This window comes from Anastrepha ludens, chromosome 3 (genome assembly GCF_028408465.1).
Source record: "Anastrepha ludens isolate Willacy chromosome 3, idAnaLude1.1, whole genome shotgun sequence".
Lineage (NCBI taxonomy): Eukaryota > Metazoa > Arthropoda > Insecta > Diptera > Tephritidae > Anastrepha > Anastrepha ludens.
In genome coordinates this window covers 116,336,479-116,360,299 of record NC_071499.1, presented here as the reverse complement: position 1 = coordinate 116,360,299, position 23,821 = coordinate 116,336,479, and the positions used below count along the sequence as shown (strand labels likewise).

Sequence of the window (23,821 nt, the reverse complement as noted above, 5' to 3'; positions counted from 1 at the left end):
GGCAAATAAATTTTTGGTAAATAAAATAATTATATTGTCAAAAAATTTTAATTAATGGTTCAAAATGTTATTTGATTTTTCTTCGGCACTGTAATTCATTATAAAATTCAATATATGTGCATATATGTATTTTTGTATATCCCGTTCATAGGAGGAACAAAAGTCCTCAAAGTTTCTCAATAAAATTCAATAAAACGTTTTAAATTTTGATTTCTTTTTTAACGCGTTTGGCCTTGTTGCCTAATTTCTGCGAAAAATTTTAATTTATATTTGTAAATTAATTTTTTATTTTTCTGTTATAGTCTGTTAACTATTTCTGTTTTATTTAATTGAAATACCTCGACTTGTCTCGAAGATTTATAAAAATTTTTTTCTTATAAAAAATTTCGGAAAAAATTTCAGAATTTTTGAAAATTAGTAGCTCAAATATTTCGTGTGCTTAAGGAATTTGTAAAAAAATCTTTATTAAACTGATTGAAATACATCAAATTTTCTTGGAAGTTTTTCTTAAATTTCGGAAAAAAAATTTCAGAATTTTTTAAACTCTAGTTTAAATATTTAACACGCCAAAAATATTTCGTAAAAAAATCAGTCTAAAAGTTATTGCAATTTTTCGAAATTTTTTTTTATTTTAAATTTCTGAAAAAAATTTCATAAAATTTTGTTTAAAAATGATTAAAATACGTCAACTTTTCTCAAAAATTTTTTAGAATTGTTTCTATTTTAATTTTCGCAAAAAAATTTCTGAATTTTTAAAAGCTCGCATCTCAAATATTTCGAAATGATTGAAATAACTCGCCTTTTCTCAAACTTTTTTTTAATTTCAAATTTCGGAAAAACATTTCAGAATTGTTAAAAATAGTAACTTAAAAATTTTGTAGCCAAAAAAAAGCTCATAAAAAATCTTTATAAAAATGATTAAAATAACGCGACTTTTTTCGAAATTTTTTATTTTAAATTTCGGAAAAAATTTCAAATTTTTTTTTTAAAACTTAAAAACTACTTAGCTTAGATATTTGGAGCGCTTAAAAATTTCATAAAAACACTTTCTAAAACTGATTGAAATATTTCAACTTTTCTCGAAGTTCTTCAAGAATTTTTTTTTATTTCGGAAAAAAATTTCAGAGTTTTTGAAAATGGGTAGCTTAAATATTTAGTGAGCCTAAACACTTTCGTAAAAAGTCTTTCTTAAACTGATTTCAAAATAATATTAAAATTTTTATAAAAAAGCCAGAATCATTCGATAACTGTTTACTTTTTTTAACTGTTTCTCATATTAGGAATCATTTCTTAAAACGTTTTCGGAAAAAAAAATTTTTGTTTTAATTTAATAGCTTGAAAATTCAATGTGCCTTTGAAAAATTGTCAAAGAATCCAAAAAAAATAGTCGAAATTTTTTTATAAAGAAATTCGAATTCCTGTACAAAAATTTTAAAAAATATAAATGCTAAACATTCTCTGGTTGCTAATAAAAAATTTTGATTGCTTCGAAATTTCTTTAGTTTATTTATTTAATTTTAATTTTTTTTTAAACATAGAAAGGCCAAATTAGTGGAAGCCTCTATGTAGTGGGAGCAAAAACAGAAAAAAAAACAAATTATAAATAAAAAATATAAAAGCCTCCCCAGAAGAGCAGGATGGATTTTGCTTTAGTGGCCACACCACACGATGCAGTAGACGACGGTCGTTGTAGGTGCGAAAGCATTTCAAACCCTACCTCACCCACCAGAACAAAAAAAAAAATTAAATATTACAATAATTAATTTAATTTTTCTACCCCAGCGAGGAAACCAACTACGGATAATTACTAATTAATTTGCTAACTAAAATTTTAATCAAATAAAAAAAAATTATATTTTCACCAGTGACAACTGCATTGGATACGAATTTGAAAAGGAAGTGAGATAAAATTGAAATAAATTTCTTTAACAAAACAATATAATTTGAAGTGAAAGTTTTCTTAAAACAGCGCCAGAATTTAACTGAGCACGCAATAGTGTCTGATAAAAATATTTAAATAAATTAAAATTTACATTGAGCAAAAGTTCAAAGTTTGTAGCGAAAGCACCCAATCTGACTTGAATCCGTCCTATGCCCCTTTGTAGAAAATAATTTACACACCAAACGAGGGAAGCTAAAAGACTGTATTTTTATAAAGCATTTGCGTGAAAAAGCGTAAGAAAACGAAGTGCGTGAGAAAGGACAATGAGTGCAACAACAACTGCGCATACAAATTTCCTGTTACGAACTTCATGGAAATACTAAAGAGCGAGTTGGAATATTCGAGAAAGAGCCGATACTCAATTGAGTGCACCAGAGAGAGTGGGCAGAGTTTTGTGAGAGAAATTAAGCAAATGCGCGAAAAGTGCAAATTTGAGTGCATTTGACAGCGGAGAAATATTAATTGAGCAGCATTTATGAAGGAGAAAAACAAAACTGAGTAACAATTTTGCATTTTTATACGTATTTCAAATAAAAATTAAGAAGATCTTTTTATGAAAAGCAAAAGACTGAAAATTCGCAAAGAAAAGTTTAACAAAGAAGTGCATTTTGCAAAAAAAACAAAAAAAAAACAATTAAGTGCAATTTTCGCTCAAATGAAAAAAACTAAATAACGTAAAAGCAAATAAATAAATAAATAAAATAAGAAAATAAGAAAAAAATCTACAGTGGCGTTAAAAACAACTTTTGTGCTGTAGTGAAGTTTACTATGCATTTTAAAGACATTTTTGTGTAAAAGAAAACTTGTTAATGAGAAGAAATTGTTGTTAATGAAAATAAAGAGCAAAATAAACAAGCATCAAATATTTGCAAAACCAAAACCAAAACATTTTATAGAAAAAGAGATACCTCTAAAGTGGAAAGGAGAAAATTCCAGTGTATTGTCGCCTTAAAACTAACACACACGAACTTTATAAATAAAAAATGCTAAAAAGTCTAACGCCGCATCCTACTCAGCGGTGAGCGTAAAAGCTGTGAATGCATAAAACAGGCGAAAGCTCAAGCTACGCATTGTTGCTGCAACTAAAAGAACAAGTGAGAGTGAGAGATAACGAGACACTGCGTTAAAGAGTGTTCGAGAAGGAGCTAAAAGAGTGTCAGAGAAGGAGGTAAAAGAGTGTTCGAGAAGGAGCTAAAATAGTGACAGAGAAGGCGCTAAAAGAGTGACAGAGAAGGAGTTAAAAGAGTGACAGAGAAGTAGATAAAAGAGTGACAGAGAAGGGGCTAAAATAGTGGCAGAGAAAGAACAAAAAAGTGAAAAGAGAAGGTCGGATTTAGAGGCACCCGGCATGCAAATGAGTGAATATACAACCGCTGGGCTCACTTAAGTTAAAACCTGAAACTGTTTTCAAAAAACAATTACATTGGATATTGGATATTGGGTATTCAAAACAGCACAACAACAGTGATTTAAGCCGAAAGGCTGAGGGCGCGCTTAAAAGCAATTTTTTTTTTTTTAAAGTGGCAGCACTCAAAAATAATGTATTGATAAAGCTAAAAATTGCTTTTCAAAACTAAAATTATTTCACAACTACCCTTGGATTAAACACTGGCAAACCTGCAACAAATAATATACAGCGAAAGTATTTCTAATTTTTTTTTTTTGAAAAATATATCGAAGACAGTTAAAAAGTAAAATTAAAAATTTGAAATTTTTTTCAAAGACTATTAAAAAGTAAAACTGAAAATAGTTACGCTGCAAAATTAAAAAAAAAGTGTAAACAAATATTTTACGAGCTCATCGGACAACTTAAATTTGGAAGATTTGAGCGAAATATATAACCCTGAGTTAAAGTGGAAGTAAGGCATGAATATTGTGAGTTTCTAAAATCACTTGAAGAAATGCTAGAAATTTAAACATGCAGACAATCTCTGTGTATTTTTGTATCTTTTAAACATTAAGGCAAATCAACAAGCACATTTTATAGTTTTCTAGTTCATCAAAGTGCGAAAAAATGGTTAGTAAAAATTCGATGGTAATTACTAATGAGAAAAGCAAATTGTTTGAGAAACTTTAATTCCAAATTTTTACTTTATATCTGGTAATTTAGGTTGTTTGAACGAAATTAAGCTGTTTAAAATCAACAGAAAACAAACTTAAAAAGTACTAAAAAAACAAATATTTTTAAAATTAAATTAAAATTTCATTAAAATAAAAAAAAAATTTGACTTTCTCCTTTTATCCTTCAAAAGTTACCATTTCAATTTTTTTAAATTAAAATTTCCTGAAATTAAAAAGTTTTTTTCCTTTTAAAAATTATCATTTTATCCTTAAAAAGTTACCATTTAAATTGAAAATCTAATTAAAAAGTTTTTTTCCAACCTTCAAAAACTACCATTAAATTAATTAATTAAATAAATATTTAGGTAAAAAAAAAATAAATAATAAAAAAATACAAATACAGAAATACAGAAAATTTCCGGAAAGTACTCAGCAATTGCAGCAGATTTGGCACAAAAAATCGAAAATTAAAAGTCGAAAGTCAAAAACCGAATACCAAATCAAGCTGAATTCGTTAAAAGCGGTGGCATTAGACCAACAGCAATGTTTTGTACGTCAAAACAAAGTATTGGCAAAGCTGTAAACAAAGAATGAATTCGCCTTATTCCATTCTGGGCTCACAGCCACATAAACATGGCGAAAGAAAAAAACAAATCAGCTGATTTACCGAAACCACCTTTAATAGATTCGTCTTGTATCAAATTAAAGGAGAAATTTCGAAATCGAAATAATTAAAAAAAATAGCGAATCATAAAAATGTTAAAATAATTTTTTTACTCGATTAACTTTTGCCTTGGCGACTTTAAAAATCGGGGAAATATAAGAACAAATTTCATATTCTAAAAACGAAATTTTTTCGCTCAACTGCTTTTTTGGTTATCGGCTTCTTAAAAAAAGCAGAATTAAAAAAAATTGATCCTTATCGCATCAACATTAGCAACGCCTCCGATGCCATTTTTGAATCCAACTCGTTCTCTTCGATCAATCGAATTGAAAACAAACCTCAACAGGTCAATGCCGACTGGGCTATATTTTTGTATATAAAATAGCCAACCTTCTTCATTTTCGCCTTTTTTTGGCATTTCTTTTTTTCGCCCAGAAATGTTTTCGATATTAATAAAGCCTTTGAAATTTTGACATTTTAAGTTTCTGACCCAAGGCAAAAATATGCAAGTACTATATTACAGCTACGGATTCAAAATAAAACTAAAATTAATCAATATTTTTAAATATAACTACATTTTATTTCGTTTTTAGCGATTCAGTTCTTGCTTTTGAATTTTTAAAAACCTTAGAAATGAGGTTTCAGTTTCGACCTTTAAGAAGTTTTAAAAATATTGAATTTAAATATAACTGCTTTCTTTCATTCGAACTTTTAAAACCCAGCTTTTGAAACCTAACTTGAGACCTTTAAGAAATTTTGAAACTTGTTAAACAAATTTATTTGAAGTTTTTCCAAACAAATTTTCCAAACAAAAAAAAATTCAAAAATTTCAAAACCTCTTCAAAATTTAAAATTTTTTCAAAACTTAATATTCCTTCCAAAATTTAATAACATCTTCAGTTTTTTAATAAAAAAAATGATTTCTAGCATTTTAAAAAAATACTTACACTTTCCGAAAATTTTTTATTACCTGTTTGAAAATATATACATAGAATAAGGCAATAAAAATTTCGATCCTTTAAAAAGACTTACGTTAAAAAACCCATATTTTGTTAATAAGTTCAGCTGCATATGAATCAGTGTTCGAAGTTTTAGCCTTCAAAAAATTTACGAAAATTCGCAACCGATTTCGAGATTTACAAGTAAAATTCTCATCTCCGTAAGCTCACATTAGCCGATTACTTCATCGAATTAAACAAATAAAATTTCAAAACTGCAAAGTTAAAAAATGCATCATAGTTGCGTAAAAACTTAAAAATTCAACAAATATAAGTTTAAATAAATTAAAGACTGACCAAACTGCCTTAAATGCATTGCTGCTTTAACCATAAGAAACGCATATAGATACGAAAAGCAAAAAATTACACACCATACAACTAAGAAAGTCAAAAGGCCGAGGTGTTTAAAAATCCTTCAAATAAATTTCAAAACTACGAAAAAGCTCAGCATTTTCGTCACCAAAGGTAAAACTATCAAAATGTTCTCTACATTACTTTGTTATCCCACTTAAAAATGGCGTGGCGCACGTCATGTAATCATTAGCAACATGTTGCGCAACATTCATCAGCGCGCAACATTTTTATCAAACTCATCTCAGTAAGTAAAGACAAAGTAAATCAACAATAAAAGCAACCAACTCCAATGAATGCCAACCAGTTGGCGTCGGATGTGACAGCGAGAACAGCGATCACAACTGGCAATACTAACAACAACAACAATAGTAGCAGCAGCAGCACGACCAATGACACCAGCAACATCGATGTTGCTAACGAATCCATGAATCTGAGCATATTGGGGAAACATGAAAAAATTGCGAAGCATTTAAAAAATGTAGCTGCTAGTAAAACGGATACAAATGATGACAGCAACAGCGGTGGCAACAGCAATAACAATAAAAGTAGTGGTGGAGGAATCTATGAACCGAAACAAAATGGGCAATATCGTGAATTCGATGAGCATTTGGATGGTAGGGAGACGCCAACGAATAGCTGGCAGCAACAGCATCACCGCATAAATGGCGAAAAGTCAGCCACAACAACAATACACGGCCACAATAGCAACAGCAATAATAGCAGCAGCAGCAGCAGTAGTAGTAGTGGCGCAGGTGGCGGCGGCAACAAGCGAGAAAGTGGCGAACAATCGTCAGCGAACAAGGATGTTGATGAGCGGAATGAAGGGAGAGAGGCAGAAAATGAAAGGGGCAGAGAGCGTGAGGGCGCCGCTGTTGATGAAGCCGATTTTGGACGGCTGCACACAGCTACAATCATAAAAACCCCACTCACCAAGACGCTGCTGAAGCGTTGCAGTAGCTACAGTGCGTTGAGCGGCAGCAGCAGTGGAAGCGGAAACGGAAACGGTAGCAATGGCAGTGGAAATGGGCACGGGCATGGAAGTGCCACCACTGCGGCTACCTCAGTAGCCACAACTGCATGCTGCGCACAACCCGCCACCATCGCCGCCAATGAGTGTTTGCTCAATTGCAGCGCCAGGGAAGAGCGAGAGTGTGAGCAGCAGCAGCAGCAGCATGAACGATCACCATCGACACTGTCTGAGCAGGCGTCGTTCAATGGTGGTGATGAAGGCTCATCTCCGCCACCCCCACCGCCGCCTACCTCGTTGCCGTCGGCACACAGTTTCCTGCATAAAATGCCAACATCCATAACGCCAACAACAGCAACAACAACTGCTGCTGGTAGTGATGGGGCGAAATGTAGCAAATGCAATAACAACAACAACGTACATTACAACAATTACAATTGTTACTATCGCAAAAAGTCGCGTATGCCGATTTGCCGTTAGTATAACAACAACTATTTTTATTAATTTTTATTTTCGTACTTTTTACAGCGCAATTTACCTACACAAACAATACTGAAAATAAGAATTGGCAAAAAATAAGTTTCTGAAAATTGGCAAAATGGACAGAAAATTTTAGTTTTGAAAATTTCAAAATTCAAAATCCCAAAAAAAAATCATCAAAAATTAAATTTTGTTTTTTATTGATTTCCCACTACTCGTATTATGAAAAGTGCCGCAAAATTTGTTTAACACAAAACCACCAACAAAAATTATCCTCCAAAATTGGACACAATTGGTAAAGGGGCTTTAAAAAATAATCTATCAAAATCTTTAATAGCAAAAATTGGCTGTTCAAAAAACAATTTAATTTTATATTAAAAATGAAAAAAAAAACATAAGTGAAGTAAAGCAAATTGGCTGCACAAATTCAAAAAATTACTAAGATTGGCGCTGGAAAAAAACTAAAAAATTTGATTAAACCCAAAATTTTTTAAACTAACACCACCGACGAAATTTGACGTTTTTTTTATTTAAAAATGTTTTCATTTTGGAAGAAATCTTTGATGTGAAAAGCAACTGCAAAAATTGGCTATTAAGAAAATTTTGCAAAAATAAAAAAATTCTAAATTTCTATGAAAAACTTTTTAGTTAAAATTTTACAGTACAGCAAATGAAAAAAAAACATTTATAAAAACCAACACTGTATACCAAAATATTGCACATCCCTGAATTGGCATTGAAAGTTTTTCGACAAGACCACAAAAACACAAAATGCAACAAAATTGAAGAGAGTCCCGAATTTTTCCGAAATTCATGTTTTGGCAAAGTAGTCGAAATTTATGAAAATCATGACGTCCATAGGTAAATTGCAAACATATTTTATTTTTAAATATTATTTTCTTTAAATTACAGTATTTTACATCCTACTTAGTTTTAGAATAAACTCTTTATAATACTAACCATTTATTGTATGCAATGCGTTTTACAGATTTTAAAAACATTTCGCTAAATTAATGTCTATAGCAAAAGTGAAAACAGTTACCTACATGTAAGCGCTATAAGCTCAATGAAAGTCTCATGATTGAAATAAAGCTTTGAAGAAGCTTTGAATAAAGCAGATGAAAGCTCAAGAGTAAGTCATGGGTTTATCTGGCGCCGACTTGCATGTAGTTATGACTGAAGTTTATAAGTATACATACGTACAGCTCGTTGTCTTTATTCTAATGGCCTCAATAAGCTTTTTTGAGTTTTAATTAAGCTTTGTTTAACTGAGCTTTAACATATAAGTTGAACAAAGCCGAATGAAAGCTCAAAAAAGCTACCCAAGGCGTTTACAATAAAGGGGTTTTGTATGAGCTGTTTGTTTTGATGCAGCTCGTTGAAGTAAAATGTGAATAATTTTGAGCTTTTCTAAATAAAAGTTCGTACACAAATAACCTTTCAATTTTTGTCTCTGTTTTCGAGAGCCTAACGTTTTGAATCAGCCGCCGTAGCCGCATAGATTGCTGTGCAACTACGATTTGGTAGTACGCCGTTTCGAAACAGTTGAAAAGAAAGTTTTGCGGACCAACTTAAAGCTGAGATTTCTTGAATTTTCTTGACAGAATTTCGCGTGCGTAGAATATTTTTTTTTTTGTTGGTACTTTTTTCCCCATTTCTCATACTGTAGCTTTATTTTGATTATTCGCGAACGCTTTGCTTCATGCTTCGATTTTCTATTTGTGGCAAAGGGCAGTGGTATTGCTGGATTTGACTTCTTCTGAGAAATCCTCTTTCTACGAAAATATTTGTCAAAAAAGCCACAATTTAAGCTTTCATCAGTGAAAGTTTAAGCTTTTATCTGAAGTGAGCAACTCTCGAAGCTGGGAACCAACTTGAGAACATAAGTGCTTATAAAAGAGTTTATTGCGGGGTGACAGCTAATTTTTCTCTTTCAAAGCATGCAATTCTAGAACTAAGTGTCGAAGGAATCTGAATAGATTTTCGAATAAAAGTTAAGAGAAACCAGGTAGTGAAATTTTCGCTCCATTAAAAAGCAGCTCGAAAGCTTAATGCCTTATTAACCTAAAATCTAAATGAATAGTTTAATTTTTGCTCTCTTGAAATGTTTGCTCTTTTCAAAATTCATACACTTGTGCTTACATAAATAAGTCACTTAAACTTTTTACAAAGTAATAATTCGTAATAATTTTCATGGAAAATTTGTTTTGGTAAAATTTTTATAAAAATATAGTTCATTGTATAACAAAAACCTTATAACTCACTAATAATCGTAATAACTTTCATCATTACTTTTTTCGTACAATTTGTATTGTATAAAAATATAGTTCATTCTATGACTAACACCTCACAAATCAAAGTCGCACACTTTGTACAAAATTCACAAAAATTTTAAAAAATTCCATAAAAATGTACAGCTTAATAATTAGAATCTCTAGAAGACTTCTGTGTATGCAGTTTTATAGCGCATTCAATTTTATTGAAATTAATCATCCAATTTAGTTTTTGAATAACTTCTTAACTAAATAAAAAAGTTAGTTTGTGTGAATGGTGGAAATTTTTATTTACACCCTTACGTGTTCCACTGCTTGTTTGTTTTTGTACTGCAGCTGTTTAGCTCATAAGTGTCAAATATGACTAACGTACGACAACAATTAATCTGCAACAATTATAAATCATCCGATAAGGGTGATTAATTTTGCGCCGCCTGTTATAACGAATAGTAGTTATGAAGCTGCTCAAAATTTGCGTTCATTTTTTACAATTTTTTTTAATGAGGATTTTCTTCTATATAAAAGTCCTCAAAATATGAAAAATTTAGCATGATAAATATTAGGAATATTGTAAAAAGATAAAGTAATTTAATTATGTAAATAAAAGTGTGCTTCTTGACCAAATCCACCAGAGTTTTTACTCTAGGTATTTAGATATGTATGTATGTATGTATGCATATACGCTTAACGATGATATTTAACCTTCATTGGGAATAATTATCTGCTGAAGTATGTATATAATTTGTGGCTTACTCTGCACAGATCCATGTCTATGTATGCCCGATTTTATATGAAAAGATTCTATATATGAAAAAAGTACTTTTTGTTGTAAAAATACCTCAGTACATAGGCACATTTGTAACCAAACGCATGCTTCTTCGCTCGTTTGCTGCCTATCCACGCAATGGTTTGTAGTAAATTTATTCTTAATGTAGATATGCATGTACATATGTATGAATGTGGCTGTTATTTAAACAGTCGCTGACATCGTGTTTTGTTGTTGCGCGCTAAAGTATTTTTAAAATTTGACCTATTTTCATTATCAAGCGCAAGATTATTCTAAACAATAAAAGCAACAAATGACTTATAACGCACAAACTTATGTATCCACATACATACATATATAGACAGACACGCATACGCGCAGAGCAGTTAGGGCATACGTATGTAAATACATACAAAGAATAAGCAGCGCGACCAGCATTGACAGAGCGAGAGAATGTGTAAAGAGCAGTGCTGAGGCATACACAATGAATGATAGAGTAGAAAAAAAACAATAAATAAATACTAAACTTTTTAAATGTTGTTGTAAAAATGCGCTACAGTGTTGCTGAAAATTGTTTTTTTGTGTTTTTTGTTTTTGGACGCATACGAGAACAGCGCGCAAAGTACGTAACGCATACGCACAGTTGCCCAAATTAGCAGCAGCGCGCAATTGGCAGAGCTTTAAACTCTCATATGAGAGGGAGAGTGAAAGAGCACCACACATGCATATATGCATGTGAATGATTATTGAGAAAATTAGATAGCAGGCAATGAGCTCACAAACCAACCACCGCGCAATACCCAACCACCATCATCCGGTCTGCTACTGCCTTCGCTTGCGCACTTCTGCTCAGCTCTTCTCACCCCAAACGCATTGCAATGCAAGCTGAGGAAATTCAAATACATATACATATAAATATTTATTTCTCTATGCATGCGTATATGAGCCATTAGTTATTATTGCTCTTGTGCGTTGCAAAGGGCACCTGGTACAATGACAATAAATGCAACAATAACAACATTTACATATCACAAGAATAACAACCATACTCACGAGGTCTATGTGCGTGTGTAGGCAGTCTGCTCGGCTAATTTAAAGATATTAGAAAAAATTTGATTTTGATTTATGCACCAAAGTGTGTGTGAATGTGTGTACACATAGTTGTACATACTTATATATACATATGTACGGCCCAACTTCTATGCGCACATCATAATGTGTGTATGCTCGGTTTGTTGCTTCACAAATAAAACTTTTAGTTTTTAGTGTCTCTTGTTGTTGTTTCTGCTGCCTCACACAGACTAATTTTGGACTTTTGTGTGTTTGTTTGTTCTTTTGCTCCAGAAAAGTGTGTCAGCGTTAAATTAACATTTCTTTTTCATAGTTTTTTTATTTGTTATTTGCCTTTGCCACATACACACATACGTACACAATACATTTGCACACTTCTATTCACACATTTTGCTTTTTCCTGATTATTTTTTGTGTTTCTGGAGCTGCTGTGAGTTGCTGTGTCATACATACAAACCATTTGAAACTAATAAAGGGTTTTAGAGAAAAGTTGTGGAAGAGTGGTAGGAAATTCGCTGATAAAATGGGTGTTTTTTTAACATATAAAACTTTCAATCGTAGTGACTGCCAAATGAGCTCTCCAAGTACAAAGCATCTGCCATAGCAGAATGGGTTGTGTGTGACTGGCATTTAATTGGTCACGGGTTCAATGCCCAGTATTAAACGTGATATGATGGAAAAAAATGTGTAATAGTGTTGGCCGCTCTGCAGGCTACGACATAATAGGTCTATTTATAAGTTCGTGCGGTTTTACAACAGATGGCGTAACTTGATTATTATTCCATCGATCCACATTTCCAAACATTCATTGGAGAGCTACTGTCGTAAGGCACAAACGTCAGTATAAGTTTTTTATTTGAAGCGTAAACAACAATATTTTTACCACACTTGAAAATGTCGAATTTCGTGCCAAATAATGTGTTTTTGCGGGGAATTCTTCTTCATTATTTTAATATGAAGAAAAAAGCAGCCGAAAGTCATCGTATCTTGGTGGAAGTTTATGGTGAGCATGCTCTATCTGAGCGAACGTGCCAGAAGTGGTTTGCACGCTTTAAAAGTGGTGATTTTGGCTTGGAAGACGAAGAACGCGAGGGTGCGCCGCCAAAGTTCATGGATACCGAATTGGAGGAATTGCTCGATCAAGATCCGGCTCAAACGCAAGAAGAGGTTGCAAAAACTTTGGGAGTTGATCAATCAACCATTTCCAAACGTTTAAAAGCCATGGGAATGATCCGAAAGGTAGGCCATTGGGTGCCGTATGAATTGAAGCCAAGAGACGTTGAACGCCGTTTTATGGCATGCGAACAACTGCTTCAACGGCACAAAAGAAAGGGTTTTTTGCATCGAATTGTGACTGGCGATGAAAAGTGGGTCCATTACGACAATCCAAAACGTCGGGCAACGTATGGATACCCTGGCCATGCTTCAACATCGACGTCGGCGCAGAATATTCATGGCCTGAAGGTTATGCTGTGTATCTGGTGGGACCAGCTGGGTGTTGTGTATTATGAGCTACTGAAACCGAATGTCTACCGACGACAATTGATGCGTTTGAGCCGAGCACTGCGAGAAAAACGGCCGCAATACGCCGATAGACACGACAAAGTTATTTTGCAACATGACAATGTTCGGCCACATGTTGCACAAGTGGTCAAAACATACTTAGAAACGCTCAAATGGGATGTCCTACCCCACCCGCCGTATAGTCCAGACCTTGCGCCATCCGATTACTATCTCTTCCGATCGATGCAACATGGCCTGGCTGACCAGCACTTCCGTAATTACGATGAAGTCAAAAAATGGATCGATTCGTGGATTGCGGCAAAACCGACCGAATTTTTCACAAAGGGAATCCGTGAATTGCCAGAAAGATGGGAAAAAGTAGTAGTAAGCGATGGACAATATTTTGAATATTAAATTTGTAACCATTTTACGTCAATAAAGTTTCAAATTTCGAAAAAAAAACCGCACGAACTTATTCATAGTCCTATTACATATGTATCTATGTACAAAATGTACATGTTTGAAAAGAATGTGTGTACAAATAAATTTGTTTTTTTGTTCGAGTTATAGCGCTTTTTTATTGTTCGAGTTACAAAGAAGTCAATAGGGGAAAAAATGTGTTCGAGTTAGCACGTCGTTCGACTTAGCGGCTATTCGAGTTACCGCGAGTGCACTGTAATTTTGTTTTTTACTTTTTCTGGGTTACTTGCTTTTGAAAGCTAATTATTTGAAATAAATACTTTCTAAATAAATATTTGTTTTGTTCTTTAAAAAAAAATTAATAACATTAATATTAAAAAAAAAACATGAAGTAAATGCTTTGTAAATACATTTTTTTATAAAATTCTTGTTTTTTTGTTTTAATTTAAATTTTTTGAAAACTAATATTTAAAATTACTTGAAGTATCTACATAAATAATTTTTAAGTGATTTTTTGTTTTTTGTAAATAGAAACATTTTTTTTTAATAATAAAATATTTCTCAAAATATTATAATATTTGTTTTTTGACATATAATCAAGCTTTTCATTAGTTAGGAATTTGAATGCTAATAATCGTAAAAAACTAAAAAACTTGTTTTTAAATAAATATTAAAAAAAAATGTAATAAGTAGCAATAAATATTTATTTAATTTTGTGTACGCTTTTGGCTTTTAAAAGCTAATATTTTAAAAAACTATATAAAGTAAATGCTTTTTATATAAATTTTTTTTTTGGAATGGAAGTAGTTTTTTGTTCTATTTAAAAAAAAAAACAATAAAATTTTAAAAATTTGAAAACTAATATTTCAAAAAAAATATGAAATACCTAAATAATTTTTATATTAATTTTTTTCTAAATAGAATTTTTTTTTAGTATCAAATTATATTTCAAAATATTATAGTATTTGTTTTTGGACATAGAATCAAGCCTTTTTAATTTGTCATGAACTTGAAAGCTTATAGTCTTAATAATACTAAAAAAATTATTATTAAATTAGTGGCTAAGAAAAATCATTAACTAGAAATAAATATTTATTTAATTTGTATTAGCTTTTGGCGTTTGAGTGCTAATAATTAAAAAAAAATGAAGTAAATGCTTTTAAAAAATATCTATTTTTGGAATGGAAGTAGGTTTCTGTTCTATTTTAAAAAATGTAAAACTATTGGTTTTTAGAAACCTCATCTTTGAAAAAATTAAAAACAAAATCTCATTCCTCAAACCCAAAAACTTCCCCTTTCCATGCTTACTCTCACACAATAGTCAGCGCATTATTTGCATTATGGCTGCTAAAACAAGCAAAAACAAACCGTTATGTACACATTGCACCAGAGGCGCCAGCAAGAGGAAGCGGGCAACCGCGGTAATAGCGCAGACACACGAAATTTAGCGAAGTCCTCAACCATCTGTGCGATCCTTCTGTCAGAAAAATGTGAAACACAGATGGCGCTCAAAGAAGCAATAAGACATTGTTCCGACAGGTGGACATTTCCACCACTTAGGACTGGTAGCGGCAGGCTAATCAGGAGAGGAGTGAACAAGTGAAAATATGAAGAAAATATTTTTTAAATAAATCTTTTTTTAAAGAATTTTTTCTTTGTTTATTGAATTGTTTTCTAAAAAATATTGAAGCAGTTATTTGTAGCGCAAGAAAACTATACGTTTTTAATGAAATGTTTATATCTTTCTATTCAATTAGAAAATGTATGAAGTAAATGCTTTTTAAATTAATATTTTTTGAATAGAAATAATTTACTATTTCACTAAATTATTAAAAATAGTTTATTCCTTGAGAGCTTATAATTTAAAAAATATGAAGTACCTAAATGATGTTTAAATTAAGTTTTTATTTTTAAATAAAAAAAATTTTTGTTCTTGTTTAAAAAGTATTAAATTTTCTAAAGCTAATATTTTAAGAAAGTATGAAATAAGGCTTTTAAAATATATACTTTCCCTTTCTTGAATCAATTGTTTTTAATCAAAATCCTAACAACCAGCCTAACTGAATTTTTTAACACCCTTTTCACCTAAAATAAAATTTTTTTCATGCAATAAATTTATAAATTAAATATAACGCATTACTAAATATCACATACATCGCTACTTTCATCTAAGCTTGCAACTTTTCTCTAAAACGAATTTTTAACACTTACAAATAATTCCAAAAAAATAAAATATTTCCCAAGCATCAGCTTAGTACGCCCCTCTCTGTCATAAAATAACAAACTAAACAATATTTTGCGCACGACGCGGCAACTCACGGCATCAACTTTGTACCAGATACTATTTTATGTGTATGTTTGTTGTCTATTGTACGTATGTAAATGCTCCAATTCTCTTCTTTTTGAATCGTTATTGGATTTCCCAAAAGTAGCAACATATTTTTATATAACATTTGCTAGGTCGTTAAAATGTTCGATCATCAGTTTTTAAGTAGCCAAAAGTCTAATTTACACTTCATATAACTGTATACGTACGTATGTATGTATGTGTGTGTATGAATAGATACATATGAATAAGCCAAGCCCAGTTTTTGCCTAGCAAAGCGAAGTGAGTTGAATGAACTTTTTGGAAAATCGAAAAAGAAGCCAGAAATGATCGGCAAATAATTGAATTTTTATCGAAAGAAACTTTCTCAATGCATTTCGAAAGGACAGAATTACAAACAAAGCAAACAAGCAAGTAAATATATGAAAAAGGTATGCATGCGTGCATATGCACACACACATAAGTAGATATATGTTGGTATGCAAATACACACAAAAACGGATAAGAAATAAGTACAAATTGAAAAATGTTTGGTTTCGCTGCACGAATTGTTACAAACCAACAAACAATTGACAGTTGTAAAAACAATTAATATGGCTTTGGTGTTTGTGTGTGTATGTGCTTGTGTGTCTACACATTTGACAGCAACAAATGCTGATTAAATAGATTCAAATTTGATGAATGAGTAGACATTTTTGGAGAAAATTGTGCAGCAGAGCAAATTCAAATATTTCTACTCTAATTTAGTTTAGGTGGTATTTTATAGATTAAAACCTATAAAAAGATCAAAGGGATATTATTTTTTTTACTGAAAAATTTAATGTACTTGGATATTAGCGCAAATTTTGCGCATTTCGTAAGTATTCTGTTTTTACTATAAAAAAAGTGAAGAAAGTGGACTAAAATTTTTTGTATTTCAAATATGAAGTATAAGACGCTTAGTGAAAAATCATAATTTCAAACTGCCGAAGGCCCTCGTAGCCAGCGCTTATCTTTGGTGGATTAATTATTTGTAATTAGTTCTCATTTAAATAATAATAAAAAAAAATAAATTCAAAATTTTATTAAGGCCCTCGCCCCATTTGTTTGTTTCTTGGAAAGCGTGTAAAACGGCAAGAAACAAAGAATTTTTATTTTTGTTTCCAGTATTTTATTTTTTGATTTATTGTTAAAACATAAAAAAAATTTTTGGCCATACGAGGTTCGTTGAAAAAGTTGTCAAAAAATGGCATCCTTTAACAATGGATCAAAACATAAAAGACTGAAAACAAAAATCGTTTTCCTTTTCCGTTGTACATGATTTCAAAGAAACACCCAAAAAACGCCACTTCAAATGAGGCGAGGGCCTTAAGCAGCTACAAGGTGGCTCAAAATTAATCACCCTTTGAAAGATTTATTATTTTTGTAAATGGCGTTCATCAATCATATTTAACACCATAAAAAAGTTATTCCAAAAGAAAATGGGATGATTAAATTTGTGCCACCTTGTATTTTTAACTATATACAAGGGCCTGAATAAAAATTTTTTAATGGCGTTAATTAATTCACATACTCTTGACCAAAAAACCAGAAAAGAATCAGAAAATTTATGAAAAAAATATTAAGAAAAAAAATTATTAAAAACAAAAATTTTTCAAAAAACTTAAAAAAATTTTTTTTATTTAAATTTAAAAAAAAAAAAAAAATTTTTTTATTTAAATATTCTAAAAAAATTAAAATTTTTTTTTTTAATGTCATTTTAAAATCACATATCTCGAATATGGTTAAGTTTTGGCCATCGTATCGCAATCAAATTAACCAGAAATCACATAAATAATAATATGGCTAAGTATCGAGGACGACTTTCTGGGTAATCCTGTATTCAAGTGCTGAATTTCAAACTACCTCAACTTCTGTAATAAAAAATACAATTTTACAATAACAACTTGTTGGCTTTTTTGTAATGGGTGGGGCTGCTCTTTTTTTTACACAATTTTATATACAATCATCATCATTTTCTTTATCTCCCATTGGTGCATAGAGACTCAATAACGCAATATTTTTGGCTCACAATTTTAGTGCGTCCCACGATTTCCCGCATTCATCGACTTCTTTTTGTAGCGATACTCTCAATGTAATCTTAGGACGACCCTTCTTGCGGCTTCCATGGAAGTGCCAATAAAAAGCTTGTCGACAGACTTCCGTTTCAGTGTTTGGCCACGAACTTCCGCTTTCGTAATTTTTATGGTTGTCCTTTAGCTCTAAGTTCAACTTTTTTATATAACTCATTGTTGCTAATGACGTTTGGCTATTACACCTTGAGAATGCGCTGCTGACATCTGCTTACAAAACTTTGAATTTTTCTGGTTAATTTGATATATAATTCGCGCATTATTTGCATTGTGTGGCTGCTAAATCAGGCAAAAACAAAACAAAAGGAAAACACACAGTTACACATTGCATCAATGGTGCCAGCAAGAGGAAGCGGGCGATCACGGCAATAGCGCCGAAACACAAAATATAGTGAAGCCCTCAACCATCTGTGCGATCCTTCTGCCAGAAAAATGTGAAAGACAAATAGCGCTCCAAGCAGTATAGAAGACGTTGTTCCTGAGCAAAACAGGTGGGCATTCCTACTACTTAGGACAGGTAGCGGCAGGCTAATCACCTACCCTGTCAGAAATCAAAAATCATCGAGACCCTATGCTCCCGAGAGGAGTGAACATTTATTTTTCTTATAAAACTCTTGGATTATGAATCGTAAATTATTTTACAGTACTTTGAGAAACAACCTACTTCATCCTCGTTCAAAAAAAGTTTAAAAATGTCAAAGGAAAGAATAAAAACAATTTTAAAATAAATAATACAGAAAAATACTATATTGGTGATATGAAAAAAATTATTTTCGTACTAAAATTCAATTTCTCATGGTTAGGAACGTGGTTGTAATTTTTTTAAGTTAAGGATTTAGAAAGAAAAAAATTTAACAAACTTTATAAAACGAAAATATAGTGCAAAATTAAAAAATGTTATAAAGAGATATGTTATTAAAATATATTTTATTAGAAAAGTAAAAATATTATAACAAAAAAGTAATTAATAGTTAGCGCATACATTGCGGTTAGGATTTTGGCCGAGCAAGTCATCCTATTTGTGGTACACGTCTTGATGTTGTTCCACAAAATATCATAAAGAAATAAACAAAAAAAAAAAAAATGAAACGTAAATCATATGAGAATTAAAATTAAACATTTACAACAGAGAACTGAACATTTTTAATATACAATTTCGGAATATAAACAGCAGAAACAGTAAACATTATTTTTATGGGAAAAATACAATATCATAACTAAATAAACATTAATCGCTATTACTATTTAAGAAAAATTAATTCCAATACACGCAACCATTTAAATAGTGCCCTATTTTGCTTTTTTCATTTTTTGTTTACGCCTCGCTACTGTTATTGACAATGACTAGAGGAAAATATGTGACCGACAGTCATTGTCTACTTTTTCAATGCATTAGATCACAAGCACTGGATGCCCTAAGCTAATAGAGCACAGCAATTTGTGTTTATGTTTGTTGTTGTAGTTAAGTAGCTAAATGAAGTTGACACATATTTTTTAATAGCTGCATAACTTATTTAGCTATGATTCTATTTTGTGTGCTAACATTTGTATAAATAAAAAAAGAGGAGCGAAGTTGAAGTGGGTGTTTAGCCGAAAAAGGTGGCAAAGGGTTTGGACATTTTTATTATTTAATTTCTGTTATTATATTGTTAAATTGGAAATAATTGAAAAAGTATGAAACAAATTAAAATTCATTAATTTTTATTAAAATTTTTTTTTTTTTTTTTAAGAAAAAAGTACTTATAAATATTTCATCTTCAAAAACATCAGAAAAGCTATTAAAGCCACTCAGTGACTCACTCAGTAATAACATTAAGCTTCCACTAACTGTTAGGATATACCAGAAATTTTGTAGTATTTGTACTAAATTTACGAAAAGGGCTGAATTACTGAGACCCCTTTTTTGCCTAATGAACGCTAGAATAATTCTGAGCCAATTAATTTTTTCTGTAATGAATTATCCTGACCGAGTTTTTTTAAAGCAGCCGACCAGAACTACAAAGTTTTGTCTTTATAAGCTCTTTGGTAGAACCCAACTATCCTCTAGTTAATTAATAAGTAATGTAATACAAGTTCAAAATAAAAATGTTCGAAACCTTCCAATTTTTAACTCAAATATAACCAAAAATGTAGTAATTAATGCCTGCGCTTTCAACATTTTGTTTTTGGTTTTTTTTTATTTCTAACAGAATCTGTAAGTCTCTTCCACTGTAGTCGCTTGTGATTGTTCTCAGTCAAGTATTCGCAGTATTTATTATTGCTTTTGCTGCCTTTTGTTGTTCTAAGTGCGTCTGTACGCTCGCCAAGCGCACACGACCTACCGCAACTTTAGTTGAATTGAGCTATGCTCCTCGTAAACAGGGATGTTTTTGGCAAACACATAAACAAGGCATACATACAAATGTATGGATATATTGAATAAAAGCCAAGCGCACTCAACATGAAGTGAGTACTTGGCGCTCTGAGTACGCGCTAGTATAGCAAGTACGTACACATATACAATACATGGTCGTATACTTACATGTACATATGGACTTTTGTAAGTTAGTATATGCTCTGTAGGCGGCCAGAATGTAGAGAAGCTTCATTTTGTGCATTTTATTTTTCATGCAGCTTAACATTTGCCGCTATTGCACTCTAGCTGGCTGATAAAAGTAATTTTTTTTTTAATTTTACTTGAAATCTTCAGCGCAATTTTTTCTTTACCTGTTAATATAAAAGAAATGTTGCTGGGCGTTAGCTGAAAATGCAGTAAGGGACAACAGAGCGTATAAGTGATTAATGATTAATATAGGAAAAATTCCAATTGTGTTTTATTTGTTTATTGCACAGGGTGACGATCATTTCGGGAGTGCGGTAATTCTAACTCAGTGTGCCTTTCTGATATTAATATATGTACCTACATAGTAACACCTACATCACCAATCCTTTTTTGCTTTTCTAGGTAAATTTTTTATGCTCAAAAACTTAAAATTTATTTACCTAAACGTTTAATGAAAAATTAAAGAAAAAAACGGTTGAAATTTTTTTTTGCTTATTTAGGTAATTTTTTATGATTTAACAAGCTGTAAATTATTTACGAAAGTGTTTACTGAAAAATTGCAAAAACCGATTGAAATGCATATCTGAGCGAAATACCTAGTTGGAAAACTTGTAATAAAATTTGGGGGTAATATTTTTGTAGAGCATTTTAACCCATTAACCCTTTCACGAAAAGGCCGTTTTTACCTTTTCACTTATTTTTAAGTCTGAAACTTTTAATTTGCGCGGTCGCTAGGGACTCAAAATGTTAAAAAAAACTATTTGTCGAAAAATTTCACTACGGGTACTCTTAGAAAAAGTATGTATTCGAAGAATCCCTAAACATTTGCAATACAATTTTAAGATTTTAAATGAACAGAGCTGTACGGTCTTTGTTTTGCTATTTGTGGGGATATAGGAAAACTAATGTTTTTAGTTTTTTAATAAAAAATAACAACAAAAATTCGAAAACGAACAAATAAAAGTAAAAGCAAAGAGATATTTTCATCGAATGAGCTACTGCTAATAAATATCGCTATGAGTTTTTTACACAGTATACAGGAAATGGTAATTTTTGTAGACTTATCTAAAAAAAAATTATTTTAATCAGAAAATTTAAATTTAAATTTATATTAAATTTTTTAATTTAATTGAAATAAATTTTTTTTAATGGAATCTTTTTTTTTAATGGATTTTTTTTTGCGTAGGATACTATTGAAATAAAAGCGGGATATTGTCTCTAATGCATGCCGGTTGTAGACATTAGTTGTACTCTTCACGTTATCACACCTCCAGGCATTTCCGTACAAGTTTTTTAGTTACATATTCTTTCTGAGTATTTTTTTTTTTACAGTAAGTTTTCCAGGACTCGCTCTGCCTAACAAATGTCAAAGAAACTTCAAGTACTTTTAACTTTTCATCAGCTGGAAGCAAAACGTGGGTACACGTATGTATGTGCATACCATGTGTAGACCAGCAGAATAATGATCAGCTGAAAGGTGTCCCAGCTGGGAAATCTATTGGTACAAAACTGATTTGTTTTAGTGAACTTAGAACCGTGGCTCATTCCAGCTTCTGTTATTTTCTTTTCACAAAATTTTGAATTTTGCAAAATGATGTCTTAATAAGCATCAATTCATACCCATTGTACTTCAGTTTAATGCATTTTATTTTAACGAAAGTAAATATTCAGTTTCATAAATTTTTTTTTTTTTTTTTTTGATATTTCAGTTTAATGGCTTTTAATTTAACGAAAGTAATTCTTTAGTTCTATTAATTTTTATTATTAATTTCTTTTTTTTTTGATACTCCAGTTTAATGATTTTTAATTTAATGAAAGCAAATTTTCAGTTTTAGTAAAATCTTTATTTGTAATACTTCAGTTAATGATTTTTAATTTAAATCTTCAGTTTTATTATTATTTTTTTTTTTTTAGTTTGATTAAATTTTGTTTTTTTTTTTGATACTTGAGTTTAATGATTTTTAATTTAACGAAAGCAAATCTTCAGTTTTATTAAATTTTTTGTTTTCTTGCTTCTTCTGTTTAATGATTTTTAATTTAACGAGAGTACATCTTCAGTTTTATCAAAACAATTTTTTTTAATACTTTAGTTTAATTATTTTTGGTTGGGATCCCTACAAAATGCTGTATATCAAAATTCTTTTCGTACGAAATACTGTAAATTAACGTAACAAAATTCTGCAGTGACAAAATTCTGTATTTACAGAATTCTGTATTTACTAAATTCTGTAAAAACAAAGTTCTGTACTGTCTTAAAAAATTCTGTATTGACAAAATTGTGTATTGACGAAATTCTGTACTGACGAAATTCTGTATTAACAAAATTCTGTATTGAAAAAATTTTGTGTTGACAAAAGTCAACGAAAAAAGGAGCTCTACGCAAAAATACGGTGGATTGCGTAGCCGGAGTTGGACTGATGAGGGTTATTTTTTTGAAGCGCTGCCGAAGGCCGCCCACGCGAAAAGGAGTTCTACGCAAAAATACGGTGGATTCTATCGAAACTGAAGAAAAAAGTGCACACTTTTTTTATAAAATTTGTTGAATTTCTTATCATTTACTTTCAGCATTTCGTCAATACAGAATTTTGTCAATACAAAATTTCGTCAATACAGAATTTTGTCAATACAGCATTTCGGCAATACAGAATATTTTTTACAGAATTTTGAAATACAGAATTTTGTATACAGCATTTTGTAAACAGAATATTGTATTATATCATACAGCATTAGGGGGCGTCCATAAATTACGTAAGGTGTTTTTTTAAATTTTCTGAAACTCCCTCCCCCCCTGGTGAGATGTCGTGAGATTTTATTCAACCCCCTCCCCCATCCCCCAATCTCACGTGAGATTTTTCAAAATGTGGGTTTCTTATGTAAACGCGTCGGATTGTTATTGTAAAAAGAGTTGCTTCGTGCTTTTATTTACGACTAGTTAAGACTAGTAATCAATATTGCTGAGAGTTATAAGTGTAATAAAAATTTAACAATAGAAAACTTAAATCGTAACTACTGCGATTAAAAAAAGAATATCTACTCTAATTCAGTCCATGGAGAATCATGCGCGGTTTCAAGAGAGACTATTGGGACCAACATGTCCATATGATTTTCAGTAAAATCATGTGCTCCTTCAACTTCGTTCTAATCTAGCCACTCTAAGCAGTTGACGCTTGCGCACAGTAACTCATTAGCTCGTCTTGTGACAATCCGTGAGGGTCGCACTTTGCGGAACATACGCGCTTGCTTAGCTGGTGCAATGTGAGCTGCTCTCCTGTGCTCTGCAGCTCTTGTGATAGATGCGAAGTAAATACCGCATGTGATGCAGCATATTTTCTCTAAATCATCA

The 23,821-nt window shown here is 31.2% G+C and overlaps 1 protein-coding gene across 1 annotated transcript in view; it reads left to right on the top strand.

Annotated features, from left to right (window-relative positions):
• The first annotated feature begins 1,354 nt into the window (after window positions 1–1,354).
• Window positions 1,355–23,821, top strand: part of LOC128858866 (hormone receptor 4) — a 67,902-nt gene continuing 45,435 nt past the window's right edge. Inside the window, 2 exon segments of the mRNA XM_054095411.1 lie at window positions 1,355–3,959; window positions 5,832–7,461. Of these exon segments, the coding sequence (XP_053951386.1) occupies window positions 6,309–7,461 (1,153 nt within the window). The 5' untranslated portion in view covers window positions 1,355–3,959; window positions 5,832–6,308.